We start from the raw sequence: 26336 nt of genomic DNA, 5'->3' as shown, positions 1-26336 counted from the left end.
CATTTGTGAGTAATTGTCAGTCCTCGGCCGAACGCAGCGACTCTGGCCCACAAGCCTGCAGAGAGGGGCGCTGCCCATTCCTGGCAAAACGGCCTGAGATTTTGAGGCACACCTTCCGAAATGTCAGCCTCTTCCTGTCCTCATGGAGATTTTCTGTGCCGTATGTGTGTGTGTGTGGGGGGGGGGGGGGCGGTTGTCATTACCGCGCTGTGTGTGTGTCCCTCAGTTTCTATGAGGATATGTAGTTGCATCACATATAAAATATTTGCATATGTGTATGTATTAATATATGAGTATGTATGAGTTTGTGTGTGTGTTTATGTCGGAGGGTGATCCCATCTGTGTGTGTGTATATTTCTATGTGCACATAGAGAGATTTGTGTACCTGTACCGGTATCTGTGCGTGTGTTCCCGCCTCGCCCTGTGTGTATTCCTGCATACACAGGGTTAGACCGGCTGCCTCTCTCCCTGCAGGATCCATAACGCCTTGTACCCCAGGACGCCAGTGTTCTCGCTGACGCTGATGCACGTCTTCTCCGGCCCTCTGCACGGCCTGGCCAATGCCGTCGTCTTTGGCCTGGACCGCGACATCTGGGGCCAGCTGAGCCTGACGGGCTTGCAGGTACCGCGGGGCGCCTGGCGGAGACGCGGCGGGCAAGCGGGCGGGCGGGCGGGCGGACGTGGGAAAGCACAGGGGCCTTGGCTTCCTCCTCTCATCGCTCAAGCCTGACTGCCTTATTGATTTTTTTTCCCCCCCTCTATGCCTTTTTCCGTCTCCGTGCCAGCGAGAGGGAAGGAGGGAGGGGAGGCGGGGGCTGAAAGGGTGGGGGCTTGTTTTCCCCTCTAAGCAGGATGAGCCGCGAAATAAATTTCAAGTCATAACAGCTAATAAAAGCTGCAGGCACAGGACGGAGGAGCAGGGACTGGCGGTCAGGTGGTTTAGCCTCTCTGCAGGCCCCGGGGGGGGGGGGGGGTTCAAATTTCAGATGTGGCGTTGGCTCAGCGCCCCCCTCCTTGGCCTCTCCCCTCCCTGCCCCCAGGGGACTCATCAAGTCCAAAGCAGACACCTGGAAACATGCAGCCCCCTGGGGCGTGCGCACAGATCGGGTCGGGGAGCGTGAATGCAGTGCAGGCGATCAGATAATGAGACGGGGCCACGCCCCACCTCCCCCCCCCAGCACGCCCCACCTCCCCCCCCCCAGCACGCCCCACCTCCCCCCCCCAGCACGCAGCCACGCTAATGTCATCATAACAATCCCACGCGGCTCCACCGCAGAGCAGGGACCGCCTGGCAAGTGGCGGCGTTTGTTATGTGCCGAGTCCCTCGCCGGGGAGGCTGGGAAATTGTTTCTGAGAGATTAGCGGCAGCAGGGACCACGGAATCAGATTAGGCAGCGAGGAGAGGAGCGGAGCCCGTAAAGTGAACGTATCTCACAGCGCTAATCCCAGTCGTTTGCTCCTCGGTATTTACTTTGATCCTCTTCTTTTAACTCTTTCTTTTAACTGTCAGTCTGCTCCGTGCCCCACCACCCCCCCCCCCCCCCCCGGCCCCCCTCCTGTCGTGCACACAAACCTTCCTCTCACGGTTTATCCAGCCCCCTTAACTTTGTTTTCCACGGACTTCTGGCACACGCGGGCCTGATCGCCAGACGGTTCTGCCGCAGCTTTACGTTCCGTAGCCGTCCTCCATCCTCGGCCGCAGACCGAGTGCTGGCAGCGTCTCCATGGCTACGCTATGCAGGCACGCCTTCGAGAAAAGTCCAGCTTTCTAACACAGTTTGGCGAGGGTAAAGCGTCTCGGTGAGAACCACAGAGCAGTGGAAGGTGACAAAGGATCACACACACACTTGTAAACACAAACACACACACACACACACACGATGTCCGAGCCTACCCTGCCCCCCCTCCCCTGGGGCGGGGGGGGTCCCGTTTTCGGAGACCAGCCTGAGTGTTATGCTGGCATTTGTGGCGTTAAATGGCAGTATTTACCACGCCATTACCTCAAACACAGCCGGTGTGAGACACAAAAGCCGGTGATTACAAGTGCCAAGCGTCAAATGCCCCCCCCCATCCTCGCTGGCGACTGTGTGGGCCGCGTTGATAGCTCAGCGTCCAGGCCGAGAGAGAGAGAGAGAGAGAGAGAGAGAGAGAGAGAGAGAGGGAGGGAGGCTGGCGCTGGGTGACCTTTATCTGAAATGTCAGTCAGGATGTGTCTGTGTGCAGCGGGTGGGGGGGTGAGCTGATTGCCCTTGGCCATGCTGGGCTGCTGTGAGGGCTTTCTGACTGTTCTTGGGGGGAGGGAATGGGTGGGGGGGGGTCGTTGCTCGTCAACGCAGCAGGGTGTCCCTCATTCAATACCAGGGGGGTTGGGGCCATCTCCACCCGCAGCGGTAATTAATTAACGCAGTGTGGCGGTGTGACACAGCTGTGTGCGTGTGTGTCTTGTGTCTTTCAGGACGTGGGTAGTTGCCCCTTCTCTGTATATAAACGCATGTTCCTGCCTTTCGCACTACATGTGCATGAAGTGTGTGTATGTGTGTCTACACCCTCTGTGTATATTTCCATGCTCAGTCACTAACCAGCACTGTTTCCAGTCCTGGCAGCACAGGGTCTGTTTGCCCCAGTGGCCTCATACATCTTGTTGGGGGGGGGTGTTCCCCAGGGCGGCAGCGGGGGTATCGATCAGCACTCACTAAAGGAGCCGCTCATTTCTCCACAGCCTCACACCGCCGGCACTGAAATCAGCAGCAGGCTGCTCTCTCGCATGTGTGTGCGTGTGCATGTGTTTGTGTGGGTTTTTTATATATATAAAAATATATATAATATATATATATATTACATCATGGGGACCACATGTCCCCACAATGCAAAAAAAAAAACGGTCATTTTGACTTTGTGAGGACCATTTTTTCAGTCCCCAGAAGGGGAAATTGAATTTTGTACAAATCTGTGATTGCAATCAAAAGTCTCTTGTATTTTGTTTGGTTTACTTGCGGGCTGGGTAGGGGTTAAGGTTAGGGTTAGGGTTATAGTTGTTAGGATTAGAGATTTGCCCATAGAAATGAATAAATGAGTCTCCACAAAGATATGAGTACAAACACGTGTGTGTGTCTGTGTGTGTCTGTGTGTGTGTGTCTGTGTGTGTCTGTGTGTGTGTGTCTGTCTGTGTGTGTCTGTGTGTGTGTGTGTGTCTGTCTGTGTGTGTGTGTGTGTCTGTGTGTGTGTCTGTCTGTGTGTGTGTGTGTGTGTGTCTGTCTGTGTGTGTGTCTGTGTGTGTGTCTGTGTGTGTCTGTGTGTCTGTCTGTGTGTGTGTGTCTGTCTGTCTGTGTGTGTGTGTGTCTGTCTGTGTGTGTGTGTGTGTGTGTGTGTCTGTGTGTGTCTGTCTGTGTGTGTCTGTCTGTGTCTGTCTGTCTGTGTGTCTGTCTGTGTGTGTGTGTGTGTGTGTCTGTCTGTGTGTGTGTGTGTCTGTCTGTGTGTATACATGTCCTTGCCTGTGTGTCTCGCTTAGGACACACAAAGGGAACTCGCTGATTAAATGTTAAATCTTTAACAGCAAAGTGATTATTTTTCTTCTCCTGTTGCCTCCTGCAGAAATCGCTCATGTGGGCTGGGATGGAGGGGTGGGGGGGGGCATGTTTACCCTATACTAACCCACGTCTGTCGTCTCCTTCCACTTCCCCATAGCTGGCCCTGCACTCTCGGCTCTGCGACCGCACCCGGATCGGCGAAGTACCACCCGGGATCAGTCCGCTACGCCCCTGCCGGGGAGCTGGATCTCTCTGATTCCGACGAGGAGGACACCAACGTGCTCTTCTACTCCCCGGATATGGCTCTGAAGGACAGGGGACCGTGAGCCCTGCATGGAGCTGAGCAGGAGGATGGCCAGGCAGACACAGGAGACGACCTGTCAGGCTCCATTATTAATTTCCAGCTCTTAATATTTAATGTCATAAAACTGCAGCTCTCTGCGCAGCCGGGAGTGAGGAGTGAGACACGGAGGACAAGCCTCACGCGCCTCCCCAGCCCAGCAACCGGCTCCTCCGCTGTGCCTCCTTCAGCTCCCATCATTTAAGTTGGACTCCGTTTGCTGCCGTTTTCCACGGCTTTCATGCTCCCAGTATTTTCTAAGTATGTGGTTCTTTTGCCGATACGAGCATGCAGTGTTTTAATCTTCGTATTTATGAAGCGTGTGTGGCATGTGTATTTTTTGTACGTGTCTAAGGCTTGAAAGGGGTGGGCAACGGGGGGGGTCGGGGTCTCAGTGAGGTTTCCTTTGGCCGACTGCCCCATTCTCTCCATGCTGCGACTGGAACTGCACACACCCCCCCCCCTGTCAGGGGACGCCTTGACAGCCTGTCGAGTAGTGCAGCTGTCGGCTGATTGGCAGACGGTTCAAGACGTCATCAGAGGAACATGAGTCGTCAAAGGGGGTCGGAGGACATGTGACTGGCGGGTCACCTGCTGGGACAGCGAGCGCTGCGGGGGCCTGACCCCGGAGCTGAGCCACCCCTGTCTTCACCTGCAGACAGTATTGTCGGCAAGAACTGCTGTGTTATGGATGTTGGCCCCTGTGTGGCAATCCTGTGTCCGTCATACAGTAAAGCACCTGGGTATGATAAACAAAGCCAGGGCTGCCTCATTTCCTTAAGTCCTGATAATTTCTTTGTGAGTGTGTGTGTGTATATATTCGTGCGTGTATTTATATGTATGTTTGTGAATTTGCACGCCGTCCTTCCGAGCACAAGGTTGCGTGTGACGGTGGAGCCGCTCGCTTCCCGCCACACACCTCATTACGCCCCTAATTTACACATAACGCCTCCGGACGCCGGGCCCATTACTCATTCGCAGGAAGTGATTGAGTTTAAAAAGCGCCTCAGCCGGCAGATGGGCCCCCGGACTGACGCCGGAGCGCAGCGCAGCCCCCGTCGCCGGGTCCCCGCGGTACTCCAGCCCCCGCGGTCGTCGCCAGCCAGATCCCCCCCCCCCCCCCATTTCATGTGAGTGCAGAGTCGCAGCCTGCGTGGGCTCCTCTCGAGGCAAACAAAACAGAGAGAGACACGCGGGGGCGTCTTCCAACTCCGTACCCGTTTGGGGTTTTCGAAACCGATGCAGGTGCCGTGGCCTCCGGGAGAGGCTGACTGACACAATGCCCCCCCGAGCCACGATGAAAGGCGAAAATGAAATAGCCGAATCTTCCCCATCGCCGGCATTTTCATATGCTCAAAGATGTTATTAACTTGGCATAAGAGCCGCGGTGCGTGTGGAATAATCCAATCTCTCGCTGTCATACGGAAAAAATTATTTCTCCCGTATCGCCGCGCGTGCTGTAATTGGATACAATTTAACATCGGCGGCCCCTGGCAAGTCGGCTCGCGCGCGGTACGGCTGCCACGAGCCGGCCTCGGCGCCCGCGTGCTCCTAGGAGCTCGCGCGCGACATGAAGCATCTTCTCTGCCTGGGAATCTTTTACGGGGGGGGGGGGGGGGGCTGATTGAAGTCAGCTGCCGGGCTCCAACTGCAGTCCGGCACGGTGCAGGTTAAGGGACAGGAACGGGCCGTCCAGGCGGAGCAGGAAAAATAATTTTAAATTGAATCCCGCGGCTGGCCCTATATGAAAGAGCCTCAGACCGGGCAGGAAGCATTAAATTAATGCTTTTTAGGGTCTCTCTGTCGCAATTGCGCAAACCCCCGGCAGGATGTCGGGGGGCGACAGGCATGCCTGGTAAACTCCCCATTTAACGACAGGACCCGGAGGGTTCGGGGATCAGCGCTGCTGTCCTGTTGTCCGAGGGGGAGGGACCTAGGCGCCCTTTCTGTCGAGCCTCCAATCTGCATGACGTGCTTTATTGTCAAGCGAGGCGCGTGTTCTCTCTCTCACTCCCCCCCCCCCCCCCCCCCCCCCCCCCCAACACACCGTGGCTTTGAATTTTTTTTTTCTTTTTTCAATTTATTATTTTTAAAGCTGGCTGGGTGGCTCATCCTGTGTGTGTGTGTGTGTGTGTGTGTGTGTGTGTTTAGAACCGTTCCAGATTGGCAGACGTACAAGCCTTATCCGTGTTGAAACGCGGGCCCTCCCCACCGCAACTGCTGCGTTCACATCTCTGCCGCCCGCGTTTGATGCCGCGGTTTAAGACATAATAAACGAACGGCACGATAATTATTCTGAATGGCGCACAGATATTCTCATGAAAACAATCCGCGAGATGCAGGTTCTGCGGGGGAGGGGGAGGGCTTCCTCATAAAATAAACGGTGCCGTTTTTCAGTCTGCGAGAAGATGAACGCGTTGCTGATAACACGGCTTTGTTAGCGCACCGGCCACGGGGGATACGGGGAGGGGGGCGTTTTCGCGTCAATTTCAGCCTCTCGTTTTTCAATCCGTCTATGTTCTCTTGGGGGAGAGAGCCGGGGTCAGGCCGGGAGTTTGCGGGCTGACATCATGCCTTTCCACCGTATCCCTCGATTACTCAGAGCGTCCGTGTCTCTGCCTCCTGTGCCGGGGAACGCCTCTGCGCTGGCTGCCATGATGGATGTGCTGGGAGCTCTAAGCCCCCTCTGCCTGTTTAGGCTGCAGGAAGAAAAATCGCCCCCTCGAGATCAGAGATCCATGCCACGGTCGCTGCCGGGGGGAGTTCTGCGGGCGTGAGGAAGGGAGAAACGAGGGGGGTGTGCCACAGCGTAATATCAAAGCTCCCCTTTGAGCTCGTCAGTTTCGCTAGCAGCCCCCCGGTAACGCGAGCGCCCTCGCCCAGCCTATGCATATTTCATCGGGCCGCTGCTCGTTACGCGCTCCTGCCTTCCATAGATCTGCGGCGCCCGCGCCGTTTATATCCGCTAATGGTCTCCGGTGAGTGCGTGATGACGCGTGATGCTGGGGGGGGGGGGGGGGGATCCGCCGTGTGCCCAGGCGAAAGTAAATGAGCCCCTAATATCACTGGGCCTGCCTTCTCCGCCGTACCCCACCGATTTAAAAGGGATGACACAGACCCACAGAGATTTGGATCATTTTATAGTGATATCTGTGAGATCCTCATGGTTTTAAGTGTGTGTGTGGGGGGGGAGAGATATGGTGGCATGCCTCCCCTCATAGTGCCTTCAGTTGACGTGCGGCTTTCTGTTTTTGGAGAAAGCATGAGAGCCTTTGCAGACTCGCCGCGTGCAGCTGCTTACACTCCCCCCGTTCGCCGTGTGTGCGCGAGAGCGCCTGTCACCGTGCTTCATCCCCCCACCGATGCTGCCTGTTTATTTACATAAGTCTAGCTGCTAATTCCCCAATGGAGACGTTTATAATGGGGTTTCCCCTTTAATTATGCAGCATTCCTCTTTTGCTCGTGCCGCTTCCATCTTCTGGGGAAGGGGAAGGCTGTGTGTGTGCGATTCGCTAGCGGAAATGCGGGGGGACCGAAATGTCTCTGTCAGATAGGGTACGGAAGAGGAGCGTTGGGGGGGGGGATGTTCACCGGAGGAGCGCCGGTTATCATGTGCGAGCAGCCACCCGATCTGCTCTGCGAAATTTGCAGGAAGATTATACGGGAAATATTCGTATATTCTCATAAGGACGGCGTAAGCCGGAGATCAGCCGGTGCTCAGCCTGGTCAGCAGGGTAACACGGTGTGAATGGAGGTCTTCGCGGGGATGACACGCATACAGCCCAAAAGGGGCGTGGCTTTGATCATCTTTTATCCTGGTTTTATCCAGACAGCTGGTGATGTTGACTTTCTCTCGGGGTCTGGTGCCGCCGTCCTCCGCCGTATTTCTGGTGTCATTTGCAGTGATTCTGTCGTGCGTCCTGCTGCCAGGATAATGGTGTGACGGGAGTATCGTTACGGGAGGATTCCTACGCCCTCCCCCTTGATCTGAGGCGTGCCTTGATCTGCTTCACTTTTGTACCGCTTTGAGGTGCTGAAAGGACGTCGACAGAAATGTTTCATTACGGGACTGTTTATGTTTAACCTGATTAAGTTACACTAAATGTAGCTGGTCTTCTTGCGTAAACAGTGACGGTCACGGCGTTGGCGACCTCGTCTGTTCCTCATCCTGCTCCAGAAACGCCAGGAGTGGGTCTGTCTTTGCTGCCACAGACAGCAGCTGCAGCCTTTCAAAACACTAATTATTCTCCTCAGCCGCGGAGTCGGGGGGGGGGGGGGCGTCTCCTTCGCCTTTTCGCACCAGCCCGCCTTCTCCGCAGCCCCTCTCGCTCCGCAGCCCGCCACGATAATCGCGGGAGCGCAGGGGGAAGCGCGGTGCCGACGGCTCTTCTGAGCCGAACAGCACGGAGGTGTTTATGAGCGCAGCCTCAAAGAGCGCCGCCGCCCCCAGCCTGCACGCACGAAGCCCGGGGGGGGGGGGTGGCAGGAAAAAAAATCCACCGCCTTAATTTAGCTTAGGAGGCAAGAAGAGTTTAAAAATTCATACAGGAATGGCGCAATACACAAGAAATTACAGTCCTGGAACTGATTCAGTTTGCAGGAAGAAAGGAGCGGCGATGTCGCGTCCGCAGCCCCTAACGCCCCGATGGCGGTCCCAGGAGCTTCTAATTTAAGGCGTAGCTGTAGGCAGACTGGACTCTGCAGCTACCTGCGGATATTTATTTGGCGGTAGTAGGTCCGAATCGTTCGGGGGATTCTACCGTTTTATTTCCACAACGGGAATTTACTGGAAAAGCACAGAGGGTTGTGTGTGCATGTGGACACGCGGGTCGGGGAGCCATCCCACACCTTGGGGCTGAAACGCTGCCCCCGTAATGAAGAGCTCTGGACGGAAGCCAGCCTAAGCGAACTGCCGTGCAATTATCCACGGCGGAGGCAGGGCGAGGATTTTTCTGAAGAATAAGCGCGGTCCCCGAGAGGCTGGGTTGGGGGGGGGCGGGGGTGCCTTTCGTGTAGAGTGTCGTAAGCGATCCGTAACCATCTGCAGGTGGATCACGCCGGTTAATAACGGACGCCCGAGGCTCCACCGCGTACAAAGAACTTCCTGCAACATGAGTCGCCGGTGCTGGTCTCCTGCTCGCACTGTCTGGCCCCGCTCCGTCCTGCCCCAGCCTGCGTTGCGACTTTAAAGCCGTCACCGCCATGAGGGTTTGATTGCAGGAGCAGATGGCTGGATCACTGTTACCTCCCAGGGAGCGCAGCTCCTACACCACGATGTCTTAGCGTACTCGCTGCTTTTATTACTATTTTTCCTTTTGCGACGCGAAATCGAGACCGCTTTCGGACCCCGTTCTGCTCCTGGAAACACTGAACTTTAATTTCTGCAGAGTTCAAGTGCTGCCCCCATCAACCCTCTCGCTCCCTCCCTCCAGGCGGGGGGTGTGTGTGAAAGGTCTTTGAGGATTTAACTGACCCTTTATTTCCATTTACAGTTCTTCAAAGAATGTCACAATTGCAATATTCCGGTATTCGAAATAATAATCGAATATTCATTTATCGTAATTTTCACTAAATCGAGGTCCCTGTAATGAAATTTCTGAATGGAACTGCATGTTTTCTTCTAGCATTCCGGGCCCCTTATCCCTGGGGGTGTGGCAATTAGGCCGTAAGCTTTTTTTTTTTTTTTTTTTAACTAAAAAATGCATACATGCAAAGAACTGTGTGAATTATATAATAGTATCATTTATCCACTTTAAAGGTCCACGTGGAAGTCCATTACGAATGGGGTGTAATTTAGGCGAGAGATCCACACGGTTTATAGGAGCCGTTACGGATCCGTATTCGGCTGAATAACGAGCTGAGTCGATAAGGCGTCGTTAAAATGCATCCCTAAGTTACTGAATTTCGGGAAGCTTTGCTAAACTGTTTTCGATGCCAGGATTTTAGTTTGGTTCTTTATTGGATATTCAGATGTATAATTTGCATGTTTAATTAACTACCGGTCTAATCTCTGCCGTGTAAATCCTGTTGGGATTTAAACCCTGTGAAACTCGGAGGACGTGGAAAGGGGGACAGGAACAGCGGGTGTCCACGGATCTGTTCTCCAGATCCCGGTTCCAGCTGGGGCCTGTCACAGATGCTGTAAGTAGGCCTGGGGGAGAGAGTGTATTCTCCATGGGTCCGTCTCTCCTGCTCCTGACCCAGTCTTTTCACACGCCACACCGGAACAGACCCTGCGCTCGGTAAAACGACTGCATCTTCAGAGAGCGCGGTGTGCTGTTCGAGCACGCCGCCCGAAGTCCCCCGGAGACCCACGCTCTCCGATTTCCTTTGCAAAGCGGAATAATGCGATCTTTTCAGTCAGGCTCCCCCGGTTTCAGCTGAAATTGCTCGCAAACACCTTCCCCTTCGCTCAGCGGCGCTCCGGAACTGCACGCCATTGTGAAAGGGCGCCGCTGAATTAATTAGTTTGGAGGTTATTTAATCCACTGGGGACCATTTTTCTTGCCCCTAAACTGGAAATGTGTGTGTCTCCGGCTGGCCCTTTCACGAGCCGCCTTTCCACCCACCGCCCACGACAGCTGCAATAAATGGACCCAGACTCCCCCGCTCTCGATGCATCCCCCATCCCCCCAGCCCTTCACTCTCCACATCCTAGCCTTAACAGATTCGTCCCAGCCGGCGCAGCGTCTCCCTCTGCCCCACTGGAATGTGACACTGCAGAGGGCTGCTTACAATGTCACTGCTAATAGATAAGGTGGGGATTAACCGTCGCTACAACGCTTCTGGCGGAGGGTAGAATAATTACCCGGCTAATGTCATCTAATTGTTTTTTGAGTAAGTAAGCGGTGTTTTTCCTAAACCCCTGCACAAATAGGATTTTTTTTTTTTGCGGTGAGTCCCTAGCCCCCGTAATACACGCTTTAACATGCGTGTACACGCATTTCATGAAGTTGTTAAATATCCCATGAAAAACGTAACCTTTCATAATGAAATCAGCATTTCAAACTCGGATTACACTGTTTGTGCTAACCCGTTGTGTTGACTGGATAATTGGGAGAGTTTGTGGGGAAATCTGAAAATTATAATTCAATATTTTTATAACATGAATCTTTAAAACCTGCAGCAAATATATAGCAGCTCCGTGCAGTGCATAGATTCTGCTTAAATCGTATTTCTTTTGGCTGAAGATGAACAAAGGTTAGCCAGGAGAGATGCCCTAAGACATTGCTGGCCACAGAGAGCGCATTTATAACAATATATGGGCTCGTGGGGGAGGGGATTCTGTTTTGATGGAAATGGATTTAATTATCCTTCACTTTCTACCCCCCCCCCCCCCCCTCCCGAATCTCCGGTCTTAAATTCAGGTCTGCAACACGGAAAATGTGAAATTCAGTACTTTCAGTTGATAATGACTGTTAAAATTAGAAAGGTATCGGTGACACTCAGATCCGAATATCTCTCTTTGGGTGACTGATGTGCATTCAGCGATACGAAAGTGCGTTTGCGTGAGGTGTGGTGAATCCACATTGTCTTCAGGTGACATGGAAAGGTTAGTACATTTTAAAACCCTGACTTGTGGCGTAGAGGCGTACCTAGAAATTATGGGCCCCCGCACGGAATGTCACATTGCCAAACTGAACATTCAGGCACCAGCACACCGTTCGTACTGCATTGTTTTATAGCACCTTCACATCCAGTGTCGCACCTAAGAGGAAATCAGCCCACACTTTATCCCTAATTCTCAGCCTTGGTTGAGCCTCGTCACCCCTTTTGCTGATTGTTTATCCAGAAAACCTAACCCAAAAGTTTTTTAAGCAGAAATGATGGGCAACGACATTAGACTGGGATACGGAAAAGAGTGTAGCTGCGCTGAGAAGCCGGCTGTGCAAACGGGTGGATGTGTTTGTTTTGGTTGCCTGGTGTGTAAAAACACTGTGATTGGGTTGTGTAAACAGCAGATCTATGACACAAACTAACGTGACACAGGGCATGGACTCCTACCACAGGTTAGCTTGCGATGCTTCCAAGGCAGTACAGGGGAACTCTAATCCCGCAGTTTGTTTTTATCGCTGTGCATATTATCAGCAGAGGCATATATCTCTTCTGCAAAACATGCACCGGGTTCCGTTTGTTTCCGCCGCGTGAAGGCCATCACGCGTTTGGTATTCTGGCGAGGCGGGCGGATGAAACGTGCAGGGCTACGGGTGAATTGAAATGCGCGCAAACTCGCAGAACCACACACTGTGATGCGGAGCGGACATTAATCTTCTCGCGCTGTTTTGACAGCAGCGCTGACGCCACCCAGCAACACGCGCCAGGGTCGCTTCGGGAATACCTGAGCTTAACTGCTGCTCACTGTGCTCAGTCAGCGCCCCTTTAAAAGCGACCCGACGCACCGGGCCCTTCCTAACATGACAAATCGAGTGCCTTTAGATGGTCTGTGTTTAACAGTTTCTGACCTGCGACCCAGCGAGAAATGCAGATTAAGGACGATCACCGCTGACTACAGAAACGCATATTTTTCTTCTATAACTGCGCATGTCTTACGGCGCTGGGTAACCGAACAGCGTCCATGCGGCCACCCTATTCATTTCATTATTATAATATACCTGAATATACTTAGATTAGTTTAAGACCCGATCGACGAGTGTACAGCGGGCATATGCGCAGATCTGAAAATGCTGTACTGTCCGGCAAAGAAATATCTTGAATCCCACGTACAAATCGCCATTTCACATAACTCTTATCCGGAGGCTTGCAAGTAAGTGTAAGTGACATTCTTATTAGATAACTTGCACTAAATATAAGGTTTATTTGGGTAATGAAGAAATCAAGGGGGGTGTTCCACGAGGCAGGACTTCTCAGTTAGCTGGGATAACTTAAGCTAGAAATCACGATTCTCCAATAGAAATGCTCCTTATTTAAGCTGTTATTGGACAATCGTGATTTCTATCTTAAGTTATCTAAGATAACTGAGAAATCCTGCCTCATGGAACACCTCCTTGTTTTTTGAAATACGCCCCCCGGGATCTGTGGATGATTCTTGTTTTATTTACTCTTATTTCTTGTTGTTATTGGTGTTGTGACTAGATAATTAGCATTATCGCCCTAATGAACGCAAGGCTTAAAACAGAGCTATGTATTTCCTTAAAGAGGTTGAGTGGGTTTAATGAAGCTGTCTGGACCGCCTATCGTTTCCCCGTCATTGCACTCACCCTTCTGTGCCACCTGTCCCGCACTCCGTAATTAAACGCTTTTAAGGGGATTCGCCGAGTTTCCATCCGTATCGGCTACAGCGCCGCGTCCCCTCCTGGGTTACACGCCTCTAAAGGGAGGCTAAGGGCTGCATTTAGCCTGCACAACCTAAAAGGGGAATCGGCAGAATAGCCGATGCTTGTTTGCGGGACATAGGCGTAGGCTGGGAAATCCACTATGGATCACAGTTACGTAGCTTATATACTGTTTCCTTGGTGATGTCAAACATATTGATTACTATATGGTAAGTATTAAATAGATTATACCCACGGTTTCATAAATAATACAGTTTATGAAAACGGATTCGCTTATCAGCGGCAATATCAGGTCTTAAGTGCCATGCGATGAGGACGTAATTCGGTTTGAGCTATGCAGAATATTCCAGACCCGTCTTTGAAAGTCGCTCCCTGGAATAGTTTGCTTTGGGAGAATGTGGTGATCAACTCGGCGGCTTGCATCAAACAACTGGAAAACTGGAACGGCATAGGGATAAACTAAACCAGTCCTGTGTTTTTCAGGGCATTTGGTTTGCTTTGGCACCAGCCCAATCCTTATTGGTAATAAAACAAGCCGGGTTTAACTATCCCCAGTGGTCTTTCATTAAGCCAAACGGCGGTGTCTGGAGCGCTTACACAGGAAACCTCCCGCAGACGTCACGCTTTTCCAGTTGCACGCAAACCGCTGCAGTTTGTCCGCTGGATTGCGCCTTTTCACAGATATCTAAGTTGGACGGCAACAGTTGCCTGCACCATCACAGCATTTAGGTCAGTGGAACGTAATTACAAAAATAACATGAATTTGGGGAGAACCCCCATAGCATTCAACGACCTTGCCCAACAAAGCATCTCGCCAAGATATTGATGATTAGATGTAAGACGAACGGCACGGAGGGCCTATTGTATTACAGGAATAATATGGAAATGAGAATGGGGTTTGTTACATGGAAGGAAAATGAACTAAATTTAAACGTTTTAAAGCCGTCGAGCAGCCTGCATAAGTGATTTAAAATGTTAATCTGGGTAAATCTCCGGGTGCGCTTGAGCACCACTGCGTTTGTGGGATTATCGGGGCTCCATGTGAACCAGCAAAGGGATTTATTTATAACCCAGACACGCCGATTAGGACACCGCTGTTTTTTCCACCTTCAAGCGCAGCTGCCGCGCGGCGCCGATCGCAGTTGACGGAAACATAAACGGGGCTGTATTGAGAAACGGGGTCTGGCACCTATTACTCCTCTGAAGCTAATGGTGTGATTAAGGAGCGCGTCTGTTAGCAGACGTTCACCGCGTACCAGTCATGATGATGCCATTACATTAATCTTATTAAATTTACAATCATCGTCACGACCCCCCACCTAGTAAATCTGAATGCATTCTCTTACTGTATAATAATTATTTTCTTTCTGTTTTATTTGTTTCTATTAAAATAATTTGCACCACAGCATGAATCCGTATAACGGGTATCATACCTTTTCATTTTACCTTTTCACAAACCCCGAAACCCATTACAGTGAGCTGTCCTATGGTTCGCCATTAGACCGCCCTGCACATAACGGCCCTTAAAACGAGATTTACTGGTTCATTTTAACTAATCCAATATATTGTCTAAATGAAGTCACGGCCTCCCCCAATTTCACGCGGGCACAGAACGGTCCGGAATCAGGATCCCCTCCACATGAGGGATCTGCTATTTCATGGCTCTTTCTTTCTGCAGAGACGTGGATGATGGGGGGCGGGGATGCCGAAATAAGCAGTAGGCATATTTACTTGCTGTGCGACGCGTCCCGTGACGTTATGGTGTAACCCTGAAGCAACCGCATTTGGTCACGTGAGTGTTTAACTAACTGACTCCGCAGTGGTTCCTTAAAACGTTGCATCTTGTACACCCAGTACAGGAGTCGTAGCCCGTATGTCTGCCTGGCAAACTTAACCACCCAGTTTTACTTTGTCTCGCATGATGCGATGCACAGGGGGAGGGGGGCGACCCCTGCGAAGAGAGCGCTCTGTTGCTTAATGGGGTTGACTGGTCCTGTGTTTACCAGCAGACACCTGAACATTCCAATCACCGCAAATGTGCCGTGATTTTGATTAGTTTTTTTTTTTTTTTAGTTGTACACGGACGGCGGATATGCGTAATGCAACTATATTTAAAGTAATTGAATTGCGTCGTTATACAAGTAGGCTACTGGGATATTTTTAGTATTGACGGTGCTCTGGTCATGGGCTGTAAACGCAAATTACTCCAATGCAAGGTCGCTGAGTTGCATCGGCGCCCCGCATTTGGTGTTCGGTGGCTAATCTCCGAATTGGGTGCTTTAACACGTACGCCATTGGCCTTGCCCTATCATAATCCCATCAAACCTTTCACCCGGCTCCCGCCATCTCTGTAAACAATTTCAGCTGCAGCTACAAGGGCGTCCTCCGGAGGATGGCTGCGAGCCGCCGGCCGCCCGCCCGCTTCCCGTTAATTTGTCGGTCTGCGCTCATGCAGTAATGCTTGTATAACCCTCAGTCTGTGAATTTGACGGGGTGGGCGCGGGGGATCCTGTTAATGAAAGTTTGTTTGATTATGTCTACATATTTGGTGTTATATCGTGACCCTCAACAGGATAAGCGGAAAATGAAATTTAATAGCATTTTGATATTCCTTCTGTGGCGTTTGCATTCCTTTGGTGATTATTTACACAGGCAATCATTCAAAACAAATGTGAGACACTTAAAGGATCATAATGTCTTGGGTCTGAACCGGCAACCTACTGGTTAGAAGCACGTTGCCTTTAATTGAGCAGTGACATGCGGTTCGCATTTAGAAATACCATCGTCATTTCACTCAGAGGCTCAGCCTCCTATTTACATTCACTGTAAACTCTTGGTCACGGAAATATTTTTGATAATGTTTAAAAAACGAAACGCTCAGCCACTGGTTTTAATAGAAAATGTGCAGCAGTGTGTTTGGAGCGGACTTTGTGCTCCTGCTTTTAATAAAACCGGAACCAGAGCTCTGCTACAGCTAGTATTTAACTGGAATCTTTGAATCTTCGGTAATTGATTCATTTCGTTCCAAAGTTCAGAATGACACGTCTGTGTTTGTGTTTCCAGGGGAAAAAAACTTTAGAAAACGATTATTATTTGAGCCACGTAGGCATACCAATGAGTTGCGCTATTCCGTCGCAATGTCAGTGGATCCAGAAGAATGACGACCCCGTCTGTGATACATGACTAATGGAGGTATTTGGGGTATGACTACAAAGGGTAATATTTCGTGTTAACGTTGTTTTCAGCAGTATTGTGGTTCCCGAACCTCAATGTTGAATGGGGGAGGGGGGGGGGGGTGAGGCTGTGAAATGCGGGTCAGCACGGCTGTGCTGTAGTTACGTTATGGTCAGTTATGCCAGCAGACTGCAAGTGCCGGATGCCAAAACCAATATATTTAAATCCCATTTGTTTAGTCTCCACCCATACTGCCTCTGCCCCCTTATAACACTTACCACATTTAACCCAGATCTAATTATGCCTCATGTGGCCATTAAAATACCCGGCGGTACTGGGAAATTATTCAGGCTGCTGGCTTCTAAATTTCATTTTGAGGCTTCAAAGAGTCCAATAAATAGGGTGAGGAGATGTTTTGCCGCTCGGAGAGGGGGACCCGTCCTCATAAAAGCACAAAATGGCAACCAAGCTTTCCCAGCGATAAAATGACAGTACGCGGCGTTTGCGAGAGCCGGCCTCCCGTGAAATGTTCCCCGTTATTGTTACGGATGACAGAGCTTCTGCCGAGCTAAACGTGCCACGTAAATTAATTACTGCTAACGTCGTATCATTGGTAGACTAACAATTATGCTTCCCTAATGTTTTTGAACGTTAGTCTTAGGCCTATATACATATATATCAAGATAACGAAAACGTTAAATTTTTAGGAAAATGTAAATTTAGAGGGAAAAAACGCAAGGCCTACAGTATTAGTGTAATTACAATTAATAAGATAAAGGAAATTATGAGTATAAATTATAGAGGGATGTAAGCAACGACCGCATCGCCGCCTATAAGAACACGCTGAGTTGACAGCGAAGAGGGCTCAGTGGAGAAGCATGATGTGCGCGTGCATATGGGGGCATTGGCTCGTGCCGTCGTCACGGTGATCCAGTGTCGGCCGGTCTCTGTCCAGCAACGAGCTATCACGCTTCATGGGAGTTGGAGTTTCTCTCGTATGCTTTTATTGCCATTTATTTTAAAGGAGCTTTTTTTGTAAAATATAAATACAAATGATGGGGTATTTTTTTTAATTACAAAGTTTAAACACGTCTCCAAAAACAAACACACCAGTCAGAAACAGTTACTGCAATTGTCACCTCGTTATTTACATGTTCAAGCATGTTTTCTGCCAAACAGCTTACTTTAGTATCTTAAAAGTTCTGTAGCATCTTACAAAAAAAGGAAAAAAAAAACGTGAAAATATTTTAGATTTTTCATCTTAAATAAGAGGCAACAGTAAAAGCCAAGTTTAAACAGGAGCCAATGAACCCCCCGGAACATCGAGCTCCGAAGACGGAGACCCAGAGGGGACTGTCCACTGGATGCTAACTCATCATTCAAAAATAGGTTTAGCTTCAAAACAATATATATTTGCCCGCCACAGTGAGCAGGCGTGTAAACGGAAGATGAAGTGCACTCAGTAAATTAGAATAAAATATTAATTTGCTTTGCGCTGCAGTCCTGCCTATGTGGCACTCAAACCTGAAGGAAGAATCTCCACTAAGAAGCAGCCACTTGCCGGTGACTCCGACAGCTACGTGCTAAAACGAGCGGTGGAAACATTTTTCACCAGGGAACGGAAACATGGCCCGCATATATAAAATAACAGACAAAGCAAAAGATATATTTATATTTATAAAAATAAGATAATTGTTAAATTAAGAGACTCTACGCATGGCCCAGGGCACCCCCAACCCACCATCCTGCACGCTTAGGGAAGCGGCTGATATCAGTACCCACCCAAAGTCCATGCTGGTGTCTTTTTCTACAGAAAATGTACACATCCACATCTGAGGCCAGTTCACGGCCGGGTCATGAGGTTGCCGTGGCGACAGGCTCCCAGCGGCTGTCCAGACATTCCACGGAGGAGCCTAGGAGCGTGGCCAGCTCGCCACTGATCTCCACCAGGTCCAGCAGCTCCTTGCTGTTGGGCAGGAAGCCCTCCAGCTCCTCGGGGGAGGAGAAGAGTTGACTGAGGGAGGCCTGCTTGTAGAACTCGGCCTCGGCGATGGTGGCCACCTCGATGTGCGCGAAAGCGGTGCGGAACGTCCGGGTCGACATCCTAAGCCTCTTTAGCACGTCTGACAGCAGGAGCCAGTTCCGGGGCCTGGGGAAGTAGGGGGCACAAATGTATCAGAATAGAAGGAGTGACACCACCGGAAAGCCCATTCCCCATCTCGTCCAAACAGTCGATGGGTGATGAGATTTCGTTATTCTGCGTTTTGCTGCTTTGTCATGAAATAAGAATGCCTGCTCGTCCGACGGGTCGCACAGATGTCCGGTCTGGCGTGGAAGGGCGGGCTCACACACATAGCGGGGGACGCTGGCCAATTGATGGCACTTGAAAGCGTTTGAAGACTAGAGCCTTTAGTTCGCTGCCCGAGCAGAGATGTGGCGGGTGGGGGGGGGGGGGGGGGGGTCAGCCACACGACACAGGAGAGTCATTAATACTGCATCAGGATGGAGTGGGCGTTAGAGAGCGGGGGAGGGGGGAGAGAGAGCCTGGAAGATTAGAGTGGGGGGGGAGCGAGAGAACAAACGAGAGCGAAAGAAAGACTGAGTGAGGGAACGTGTGAGCGCGGCGGCCGTGGGGGAGGCAATTAGACATTTCTGCCTTTGTTAGGTTCCCGACAGAAGCTCCGGTCCTTTCTCAGCCGGCATCGCGGAAGCTCAGCCCACCGGCAACGTTTCGCAGGGAGGACGTTTCGCGCTGAGACAGCAACCCCCCCTGGCAAATTATCTCCTTCCAGACAGCCTGTGACAGCCCACAGCAGCCAGCTGGCAACCGCCCCCCCCCCACACACACACACACACACACAGTCTCCCCCCCCAGTTCCCTCCATACCCAGGTGAGACTTATTACTTTATCAATACTTCAGTAATAATGATCCTCGGCCATTTAATTAAAAGCCCTAAACGAGGGGAGTTAGCGGTGCAGGCCCAGCGCAGGGTGACCGCTAATTACCAATCTCACAAGCAGCAGTTTAATAAGAGGCCGGACCGGCTGATTGTCCCCCGATTGCCGGAGATTAACGGCGGCATCCTGCTTTGTCTTCGCTCGACGGAAAAAGCAGTAGTAGGATAAGGGGAGCCTTGGGCTATCACGGGGAATCTCTGAAATGGCCGAGGTGGTCGGGGGGTGTGTGCGGGGGTACTCACCCCTGAGACAGGGACACTTGGATGTTGTAGCAGGGCAGCAGAGGTCGGTCTGAGAACTCGAACTCGAAGACGCCTCGCTGCTGCGGGTCCTCCTCATCATCCCCGGGACCGGGTGGGTCGGCCAGGATGTCAAAGGTAGCTGGGTCCTTAGCAGGTTCTGGGGGGGGGGGCAAAGGGAAAACAACAGAGAACAGAGGTGAGGGCCCAGTACAGAAAGGACTGAGGACTGGCGAATGGCAAAAGCCGCAGTCGTGCAAAGGCAGAGTCACCCCCAGGACAGTTTGCGTGTGTGTGAGACGGGCTCTGGGCTGGTCCTGCTACCCTAGCCGTCCCGAGGCCCTGTGCTGTGAGACGGGCTCTGGGCTGGTCCTGCTCCCCTAGCCGTCCCGAGGCCCTGTGCTGTGAGACGGGCTCTGGGCTGGTCCTGCTCCCCTAGCCGTCCCGAGGCCCTGTGCTGTGAGACGGGCTCTGGGCTGGTCCTGCTCCCCTAGCCGTCCCCTGAGGCCCTGTGCTGTGAGACGGGCTCTGGGCTGGTCCTGCTCCCCTAGCCGTCCCGAGGCCCCTGTGCTGTGAGACGGGCTCTGGGCTGGTCCTGCTCCCCTAGCCGTCCCGAGGCCCTGTGCTGTGAGACGGGCTCTGGGCTGGTCCTGCTCCCCTAGCCGTCCCGAGGCCCTGTGCTGTGAGACGGGCTCTGGGCTGGTCCTGCTCCCCTAGCCGTCCCGAGGCCCTGTGCTGTGAGACGGGCTCTGGGCTGGTCCTGCTCCCCTAGCCGTCCCGAGGCCCTGTGCTGTGAGACGGGCTCTGGGCTGGTCCTGCTCCCCTAGCCGTCCCGAGGCCCTGTGCTGTGAGACGGGCTCTGGGCTGGTCCTGCTCCCCTAGCCGTCCCGAGGCCCTGTGCTGTGAGATGGGCTCTGGGCTGGTCCTGTTCCCCTAGCCGTCCCCCGAGGCCCTGTGCTGTAACTGAACTTGCCCCAGCAGGTGTTTCCCCTGACAGCTGACCACACCCCCCCGCCTGTCCCGGTGCCTCCTGAATAATTCACACGCTGCACAGACAGACCCAGCGGCCTGTGCTCCGCAGAGCAGGGAAATGCTTTATTTTCTGCAGAAACTGTTCCCTCACCACCCCCCTCCCCCCACCAAATACCCACTTATTCCAAATCTCATTTCAATTTGCGGCGGCGCTTCACTCTGGAGGACAGGGGGGCTTACGGGGGCGGTGGGAGGGTGAGGGAGTGAGGCGTGCATGCGGGGGGGTGCTTCTCAGGAAAAAAGGCCTCAGGGTATTGGGGAGGCATATCAAATCCCCCCCCCCCCCCAGGACAGAGGATCAGGAGCGAGCCGGCGCTCTCAGGGCTGCTTTTACACGCCGGCTCGCTCTTCCCTCCCACTCCCCAGGAAGCGTTCCTAAATAGAGAGCCCAAAAATAGCCGCCGTCTGGCAGGGAGATGGTTTCACAGTGGTGACATTCCAGGAATTTGGAAAAATGCGCAGAGCCCAAGAGCTCAATTCACTTCCCTGATTGGCTGGCTATCAGTCCTGTGGGGGGGGTCTTACCTAGTGCTGCTGGTTTTTCATTCGGGGTGATCTGACAGGGTTTGTTGGTGTTTTTAATGACTAGGCAACGAGACTCAGAGTCTGCTGACGTTCCTGGGATTGATGGTTGTCTTTTCCACGTGGGGAGCTGCCCGCGGGGGAGGGGGTGACTCAGATCTAGCCCCTGCCTCCCACCCCCTCCCCCCCAGAAGCCCTCGACGAGACTTACCGCACACTGAGCTGCCGTAGAAGTCCCATCGGAGCTCCAGATCGTCGTCATCATGCCCCTGCAGGTCGGCAAAGTAATCTGCGGAGACAGGAAGGAGATGATGGTGTTTTGGCAAGGAGACAGGCTGAGACATCATCATGGTCACAGAGAGGGACACGGTGACACGGCAGTGGCGGAAACAACCCCCCCTCCCCCCCCCAGCAAAAAAAGAGGTGAGAATGCCAGCAGAGGTACAGCGGAGGTATCAATGTTGGGGGCGGAGCGGTACCCTCACCCTACCCGTCACCAAGAAGCAGGAGCACTGAGGCCTCGCTGCTGATTAGAGCGCCCCCCCCCCCCCCCCCCCCCTGCATACAGCAAACAAGCCGGGGGAGGAGATGTAAATGTGAGCGGTCTGATGAAGCGGCGTGCTGCTTGTTTACGGCAGCGAAGGCAGGAGGGGACAAGCGCGGGAGGGGTTGGGCGGCGGCTGGGAGCTGGCGGACGCGCGGCTCGTTCGCGGCTCGTCACCGCGCGGCTCGTTCGCGGCTCGTCACCGCGCGGCTCGTTCGCGGCTCGTCACCGCGCGGCTCGTTCGTGGCTCGTCACCGCGCGGCTCGTTCGCGGCTCGTCACCGCGCGGCTCGTTCACGGCTCGTCACCGCAGCCGGACACACGTCACGCTCCAACTCACACTGACCCACTTGTCCCCTTGTTGGAGAAACACACTCGGCTCCTCTTTCCCACACCACAGACAGCCGGGGGGGTCCATCTTGCCCTCACTGTGAATGGATCAGCACCCCGCAAATACTGCTCCTGCACCCCCCCCCCTTTCCGCCAGGGGTCGACTCAATGGAGTTTACCCTCACCCTTTGTGAAGGGATGTAGCCAGTCAGACAGCTGAACTGTAACAACCCCCCTCCCCCATGGAGGTGAAAGTGCAGGGGGCACAGTCCCAAAAACAGTCTCACAAAAAATGCCCAGAGAAACATCCTTCACAGTGTAAATAAAAAAACGGGTTGGGGGGGGGAGCTTCTTCCCAGTAGTGACAGATGACAAAGTATAGAAAACAAAATGCTGTAAAAGCTAAGGGCTAACAGTGACGAGAGCAGGAACAGAGTCAAGGTCCTAATTGGAGGTGTGTGTGTGTGTGTCTGTGTGTGTGTGTCTGTGTGTGTGTGTCTGTGTGTGTGTGTCTGTGTGTGTGTGTGTCTCTCTGCTGCCATCACGCTCGGTTAATGTAGGTCACAGCACCACGTGAGCAGGGAGACGCATCAAGCCCATCTCACTGCCCCCCTCCCACACACACACACACACACCTGTACTGCAGAGTGAATGAGCCCGCCAGCCTGGTTTATATGTGCAGAAGCCAGATGCGTTCCCATGGTTATCGTTACCGCAGCGATTTACCTGCCCCCCCCGGGGTAGATGTGGCGTTAATCCTGCTTCCTGCTCTGACGCAAACAGCACTGAACGCATTACGGTGTTAAAAGAGGAACAGAGGAGCAGACAGAGGAGCTGAGCAGCCTGTGGCTGAGCCTCGGCAGGGGAGGGGGGACTGCCCCCACCCCCCACAGGGCCTGACCGCTTGGCTGCCCTGCTGCTGGGGGGTCCTGGTCTTTATGGGGGGAAATTACAGTTTATTCATGCTGGGTAATCCTCAAGACACACTGAGGAAAGGAGCCATCCTTATAAGGACGGGGGGGGGGGGGGGGGGGGGTGCCTGTTCCGAGAGCAAAGGTGCGGAGAATTTGGGTATTTTACGCAGACATTCACTGCCCACTGCCGCCTCGCATGCCAGCGTGGCTTGACAGCCGCTCTGTCTTGGCCCTGGATAGATGTGTGTGTGTCTGTGTGTGTGTGTGTGTGTGAGTGTCTGTGTGTGTGAGTGTCTGTGTGTGTGTGTGCCAGTGTGTGTGTGTGTGCCAGTGTCTGTGCGTGTGTGTGTGTGCGTGTGTGTGTGTGCCAGTGTCTGTGCGTGTGTGTGTGTGTGCGTGTGTGTGTGTGAGTGTCTGTGTGTGCCGGTGTCTGTGTGTGTGTGTGTGCCAGTGTCTGTGTGTGTGAGTGTCTGTGTGTGTGCCAGTGTTTGAATGTGTGTGTGCCAGTGTCTGAATGTGTGTGTGCCAGTGTCTGAATGTGTGTGTGCCAGTGTCTGTGTGTGCCGGTGTCTGTGTGTGTGTGTGTGCCAGTGTCTGTGTGTGTGAGTGTCTGTGTGTGTGAGTGTCTGTGTGTGTGTGCCAGTGTCTGTGTGTGCCGGTGTCTGTGTGTGTGTGTGCCAGTGTCTGTGTGTGTGTGAGTGTCTGTGTGTGTGTGTGCCAGTGTCTGTGTGTGCCGGTGTCTGTGTGTGTGTGCCAGTGTCTGTGTGAGTGTCTGTGTGTGTGAGTGTCTGTGTGTGTGTGTGCCAGTGTCTGTGTGTGCCGGTGTCTGTGTGTGTGTGTGCGTGTGTGTGTGCCGGTGTCTGTGTGTGTGCCGGTGTCTGTCTGTCTGTGTGTGTGTGTGTCTGTGTGTGTGCCGGTGTCTGTGTGTGTGTGTCTGTGTGTCTGTGTGCCGGTGTCTGTCTGTCTGTGTGTGTATGTGTGTGCCGGTGTCTGTCTGTCTGTGTGTGTATGTGTGTGCCGGTGTCTGTGTGTGTGTGTCTGTGTGTGTGTCTCTTTGTGTGTGTGCCGGCCCCGGGGGAGTGGTGCTGGGCAGCAGGCCATGGCTGACAGCGCTGGGTGCCTGGTGAGGCTCTCAGGGATTAACGGCTCTCACATGAGTGCAGGCTGGGTGGAGCCGCCAGGGCCGGTGGCCGGGACCCATCCCTGTGCTTCTCCCCAGGGTCCTAGCGCCTGGCCGTTGCTGCCTGCGATCTGCTAGTTAAGGGAGCGAGAGACAGGTGCCTCTGGCAACGCCGACCTAGACCGGGACATGGAACGTGCGCGTCTGTGTATATGTGAGGTGCTGAAACACGTTACTGCCGCAGGGATTGATTATGGATTCTGCAGGGAGACTCGGGGGGGGGGGGGGGGGGCGGGGGGGCTTGTCTTCTCCCCCAGCTTTTGGGAAATGTACGCTTAAAACTGACAGCAGAGAGAGAAGAGAGAGAGGCGGCTCCCGGCCTCATCGGCAGCCATCCACGACGGCAGATTAATATCAGCTTTCGCTGCGACGCCACGCTTTACCGCTCGGAATGAAAAATGAGGCAGGCAAACGGGCCGGGAGGAAAAATCCCAGCACAGGGGCGGCTGTGCAGAGAAGCCCGTCTGCCGGTACCGGAAAAAACTTTTGTTTAAAAAAATACGTCAGCTGTTGCTAAGTAACCAGTTACCCCAGGGGGACTCTGACAGGGGGCCAGTGGATTTCACAGAGGCTGTCAACTGAATGAAACCACTATAGGTAGGGAGGGTGGGGGGCTAGTCCGGGGTGGGGGTAGAGGGGGGTCCTCACCTAGCAGGAAGTTCTCCATGAAGTCACTGTGCGTCATTTTCAACAGGCCGCGGCCAGAGTAGGTGGCCAGTGTGGGGTCCGCCCCGTGTGACAGCAGCAGACGTACCACCTCCAGATGGTCATTCTCCACGGCGTCGTGGAGGGGCCTGTGGGGGGGGATACGTAAGCTGAGAGCGGGACCCCAGAGAGGTGGAATCACGGCAAGGAACTGCACAGCAGTACTAACAACTCATCAGACACCGCGCCGTTTCTATCGTGAAACCTTTGGCGTAACAGTTCACAGATTTTTCCACATTAATTACATTTAGCTGATTACAACAATGACAACAGGCTAATTTTTTTAAACGCATTGTGTACTCTAATTAGCGTGCTGCACAATAACGGACCTGAGTTCCCATGAAGCCTCCTGTTGATGTTAACCCATAATTACACAACATACAATTAGCAGAGTCTTGCTGCGGGGCCTCGTACCTGGTGCCGTCCTGAGCGCTGCAGTTGATATCAGCGCCGTACTCGACGAGGTGCTGCACGATGGACAGCCAGCCGCGCGCGCACGCCTCGTGCAGGGCGCAGTAGCCCGCGTTGTCGCGGTGATTCACGTCGCACACCTTGTTCTCCAGGCAGTACAGCACCACTTCCTGAGGAGGGGCAGAGGCGAAACAGACGCGCACTGAGCATGGCGGTCACCCTCCCCGGAGAAAAAGGAAAGGAAAAAAAAAGGAGGCCGTGTGGCGGCTCTGTGTGCAAAGCGCTGCCTGCGTGCCGCGGTGACTGTGCTCTCGCCCGGCCCTCATCTGTCCCAGGGGACAGCGGAAAGGGCCAGAATCGCTTTAATTGGTTTAACGCATCGGCCGCTGGCGTGAGAACAGCTCACTCTCTATTTTTTTAAAGCTGGCAGGAACAGAGTGACGTGTAAGGAGCTGTTTAATATCCTGAGACCCAGGGAATGGAGAGGAGGGGCACGGGGGGGGGGGGGGCACTTGAACTCGCGCAATCTTTTCAAATTTCCATTTCTATGCAAATTTCAGGCCACCCTGGCAGAGGCTTTCAGAAACTCCTGCCGTCTGTGTGCCCAGGCGGTCCCAGCGAAGCCTCTCGGCCTGCCCACGGCGGCCTGATGACCATACTGGACATCTGGATAGTAACAAGCAGCCTGCGGCCCACCTGAGGATGCCATCAGCCTGTCCCCCCCCCCCCCCCCCCAACCTTTTTAAGTTACCGGGAAGAAAGGGACAGTGTTTTTCCGTCGCAGACGCTGTGGGGAAATCCCGCACGCAGGGAGCGTACTACCGTGGGCAAACAAAACTGAGCCGCATCTCGCAGGACATCGGTCTCTGTCTCTGGCATCAGAGAGAACCGGGACCCACGTCCACATAGGGGGGGGGGACAGACGTGGAGTCCGAGACGCACCTCCTTCCCCTTCAGCTCATCGAAAACGGTGTAAAGAGGAGCAGCTTCTGTCCAAAGTGTGAATTCACGCGAGAACCAGAGGAATCAGTAAGGGGGTCCAACAAAGCCACATGACTGCCCCCCCCCGTGGGGACTCAACAAAATGTCCCAGGCAGTGAGATAAAACTACTCCCACTCCCTTCATTGGCCAATTAAATTAGCTTTAATTCACCATAGTTATACAGG

General features: G+C 53.1%; 2 protein-coding genes across 6 annotated transcripts in view; one reads left to right on the top strand and one right to left on the bottom strand.

Annotated features, from left to right (window-relative positions):
- Positions 1–4624, top strand: part of si:dkey-100n23.5 (cyclic AMP receptor-like protein A) — a 66261-nt gene extending 61637 nt beyond the window's left edge. The window contains 3 exon segments of the mRNA XM_048999166.1: positions 475–622; positions 3685–3729; positions 3731–4624. Coding sequence (XP_048855123.1) covers positions 475–622; positions 3685–3729; positions 3731–3853 — 316 coding nt within the window. The 3' untranslated portion in view covers positions 3854–4624.
- A 12691-nt stretch (positions 4625–17315) lies between these two features.
- The window catches only part of LOC125722889 (BCL-6 corepressor-like), a 40092-nt gene continuing 31071 nt past the window's right edge, over positions 17316–26336 (bottom strand). For all 5 annotated transcript variants that reach the window (XM_048999124.1, XM_048999125.1, XM_048999123.1 and 2 more), the window contains 5 exons: positions 25173–25339; positions 24702–24847; positions 21298–21375; positions 19536–19692; positions 17316–18483 (listed from right to left, as the gene is read on the bottom strand). In XM_048999124.1, the coding sequence (XP_048855081.1) occupies positions 18189–18483; positions 19536–19692; positions 21298–21375; positions 24702–24847; positions 25173–25339 (843 nt within the window). In that variant the 3' untranslated portion in view covers positions 17316–18188. The remainder of the gene's footprint in view (positions 18484–19535; positions 19693–21297; positions 21376–24701; positions 24848–25172; positions 25340–26336) is intronic.

The sequence above is a fragment of the Brienomyrus brachyistius genome, unplaced genomic scaffold (genome assembly GCF_023856365.1).
Source record: "Brienomyrus brachyistius isolate T26 unplaced genomic scaffold, BBRACH_0.4 scaffold44, whole genome shotgun sequence".
Taxonomy (NCBI): Eukaryota; Metazoa; Chordata; class Actinopteri; order Osteoglossiformes; family Mormyridae; genus Brienomyrus; species Brienomyrus brachyistius.
Note: the sequence above shows the minus strand (reverse complement) of the source record. Positions and strands in the feature narration are given on the sequence as shown.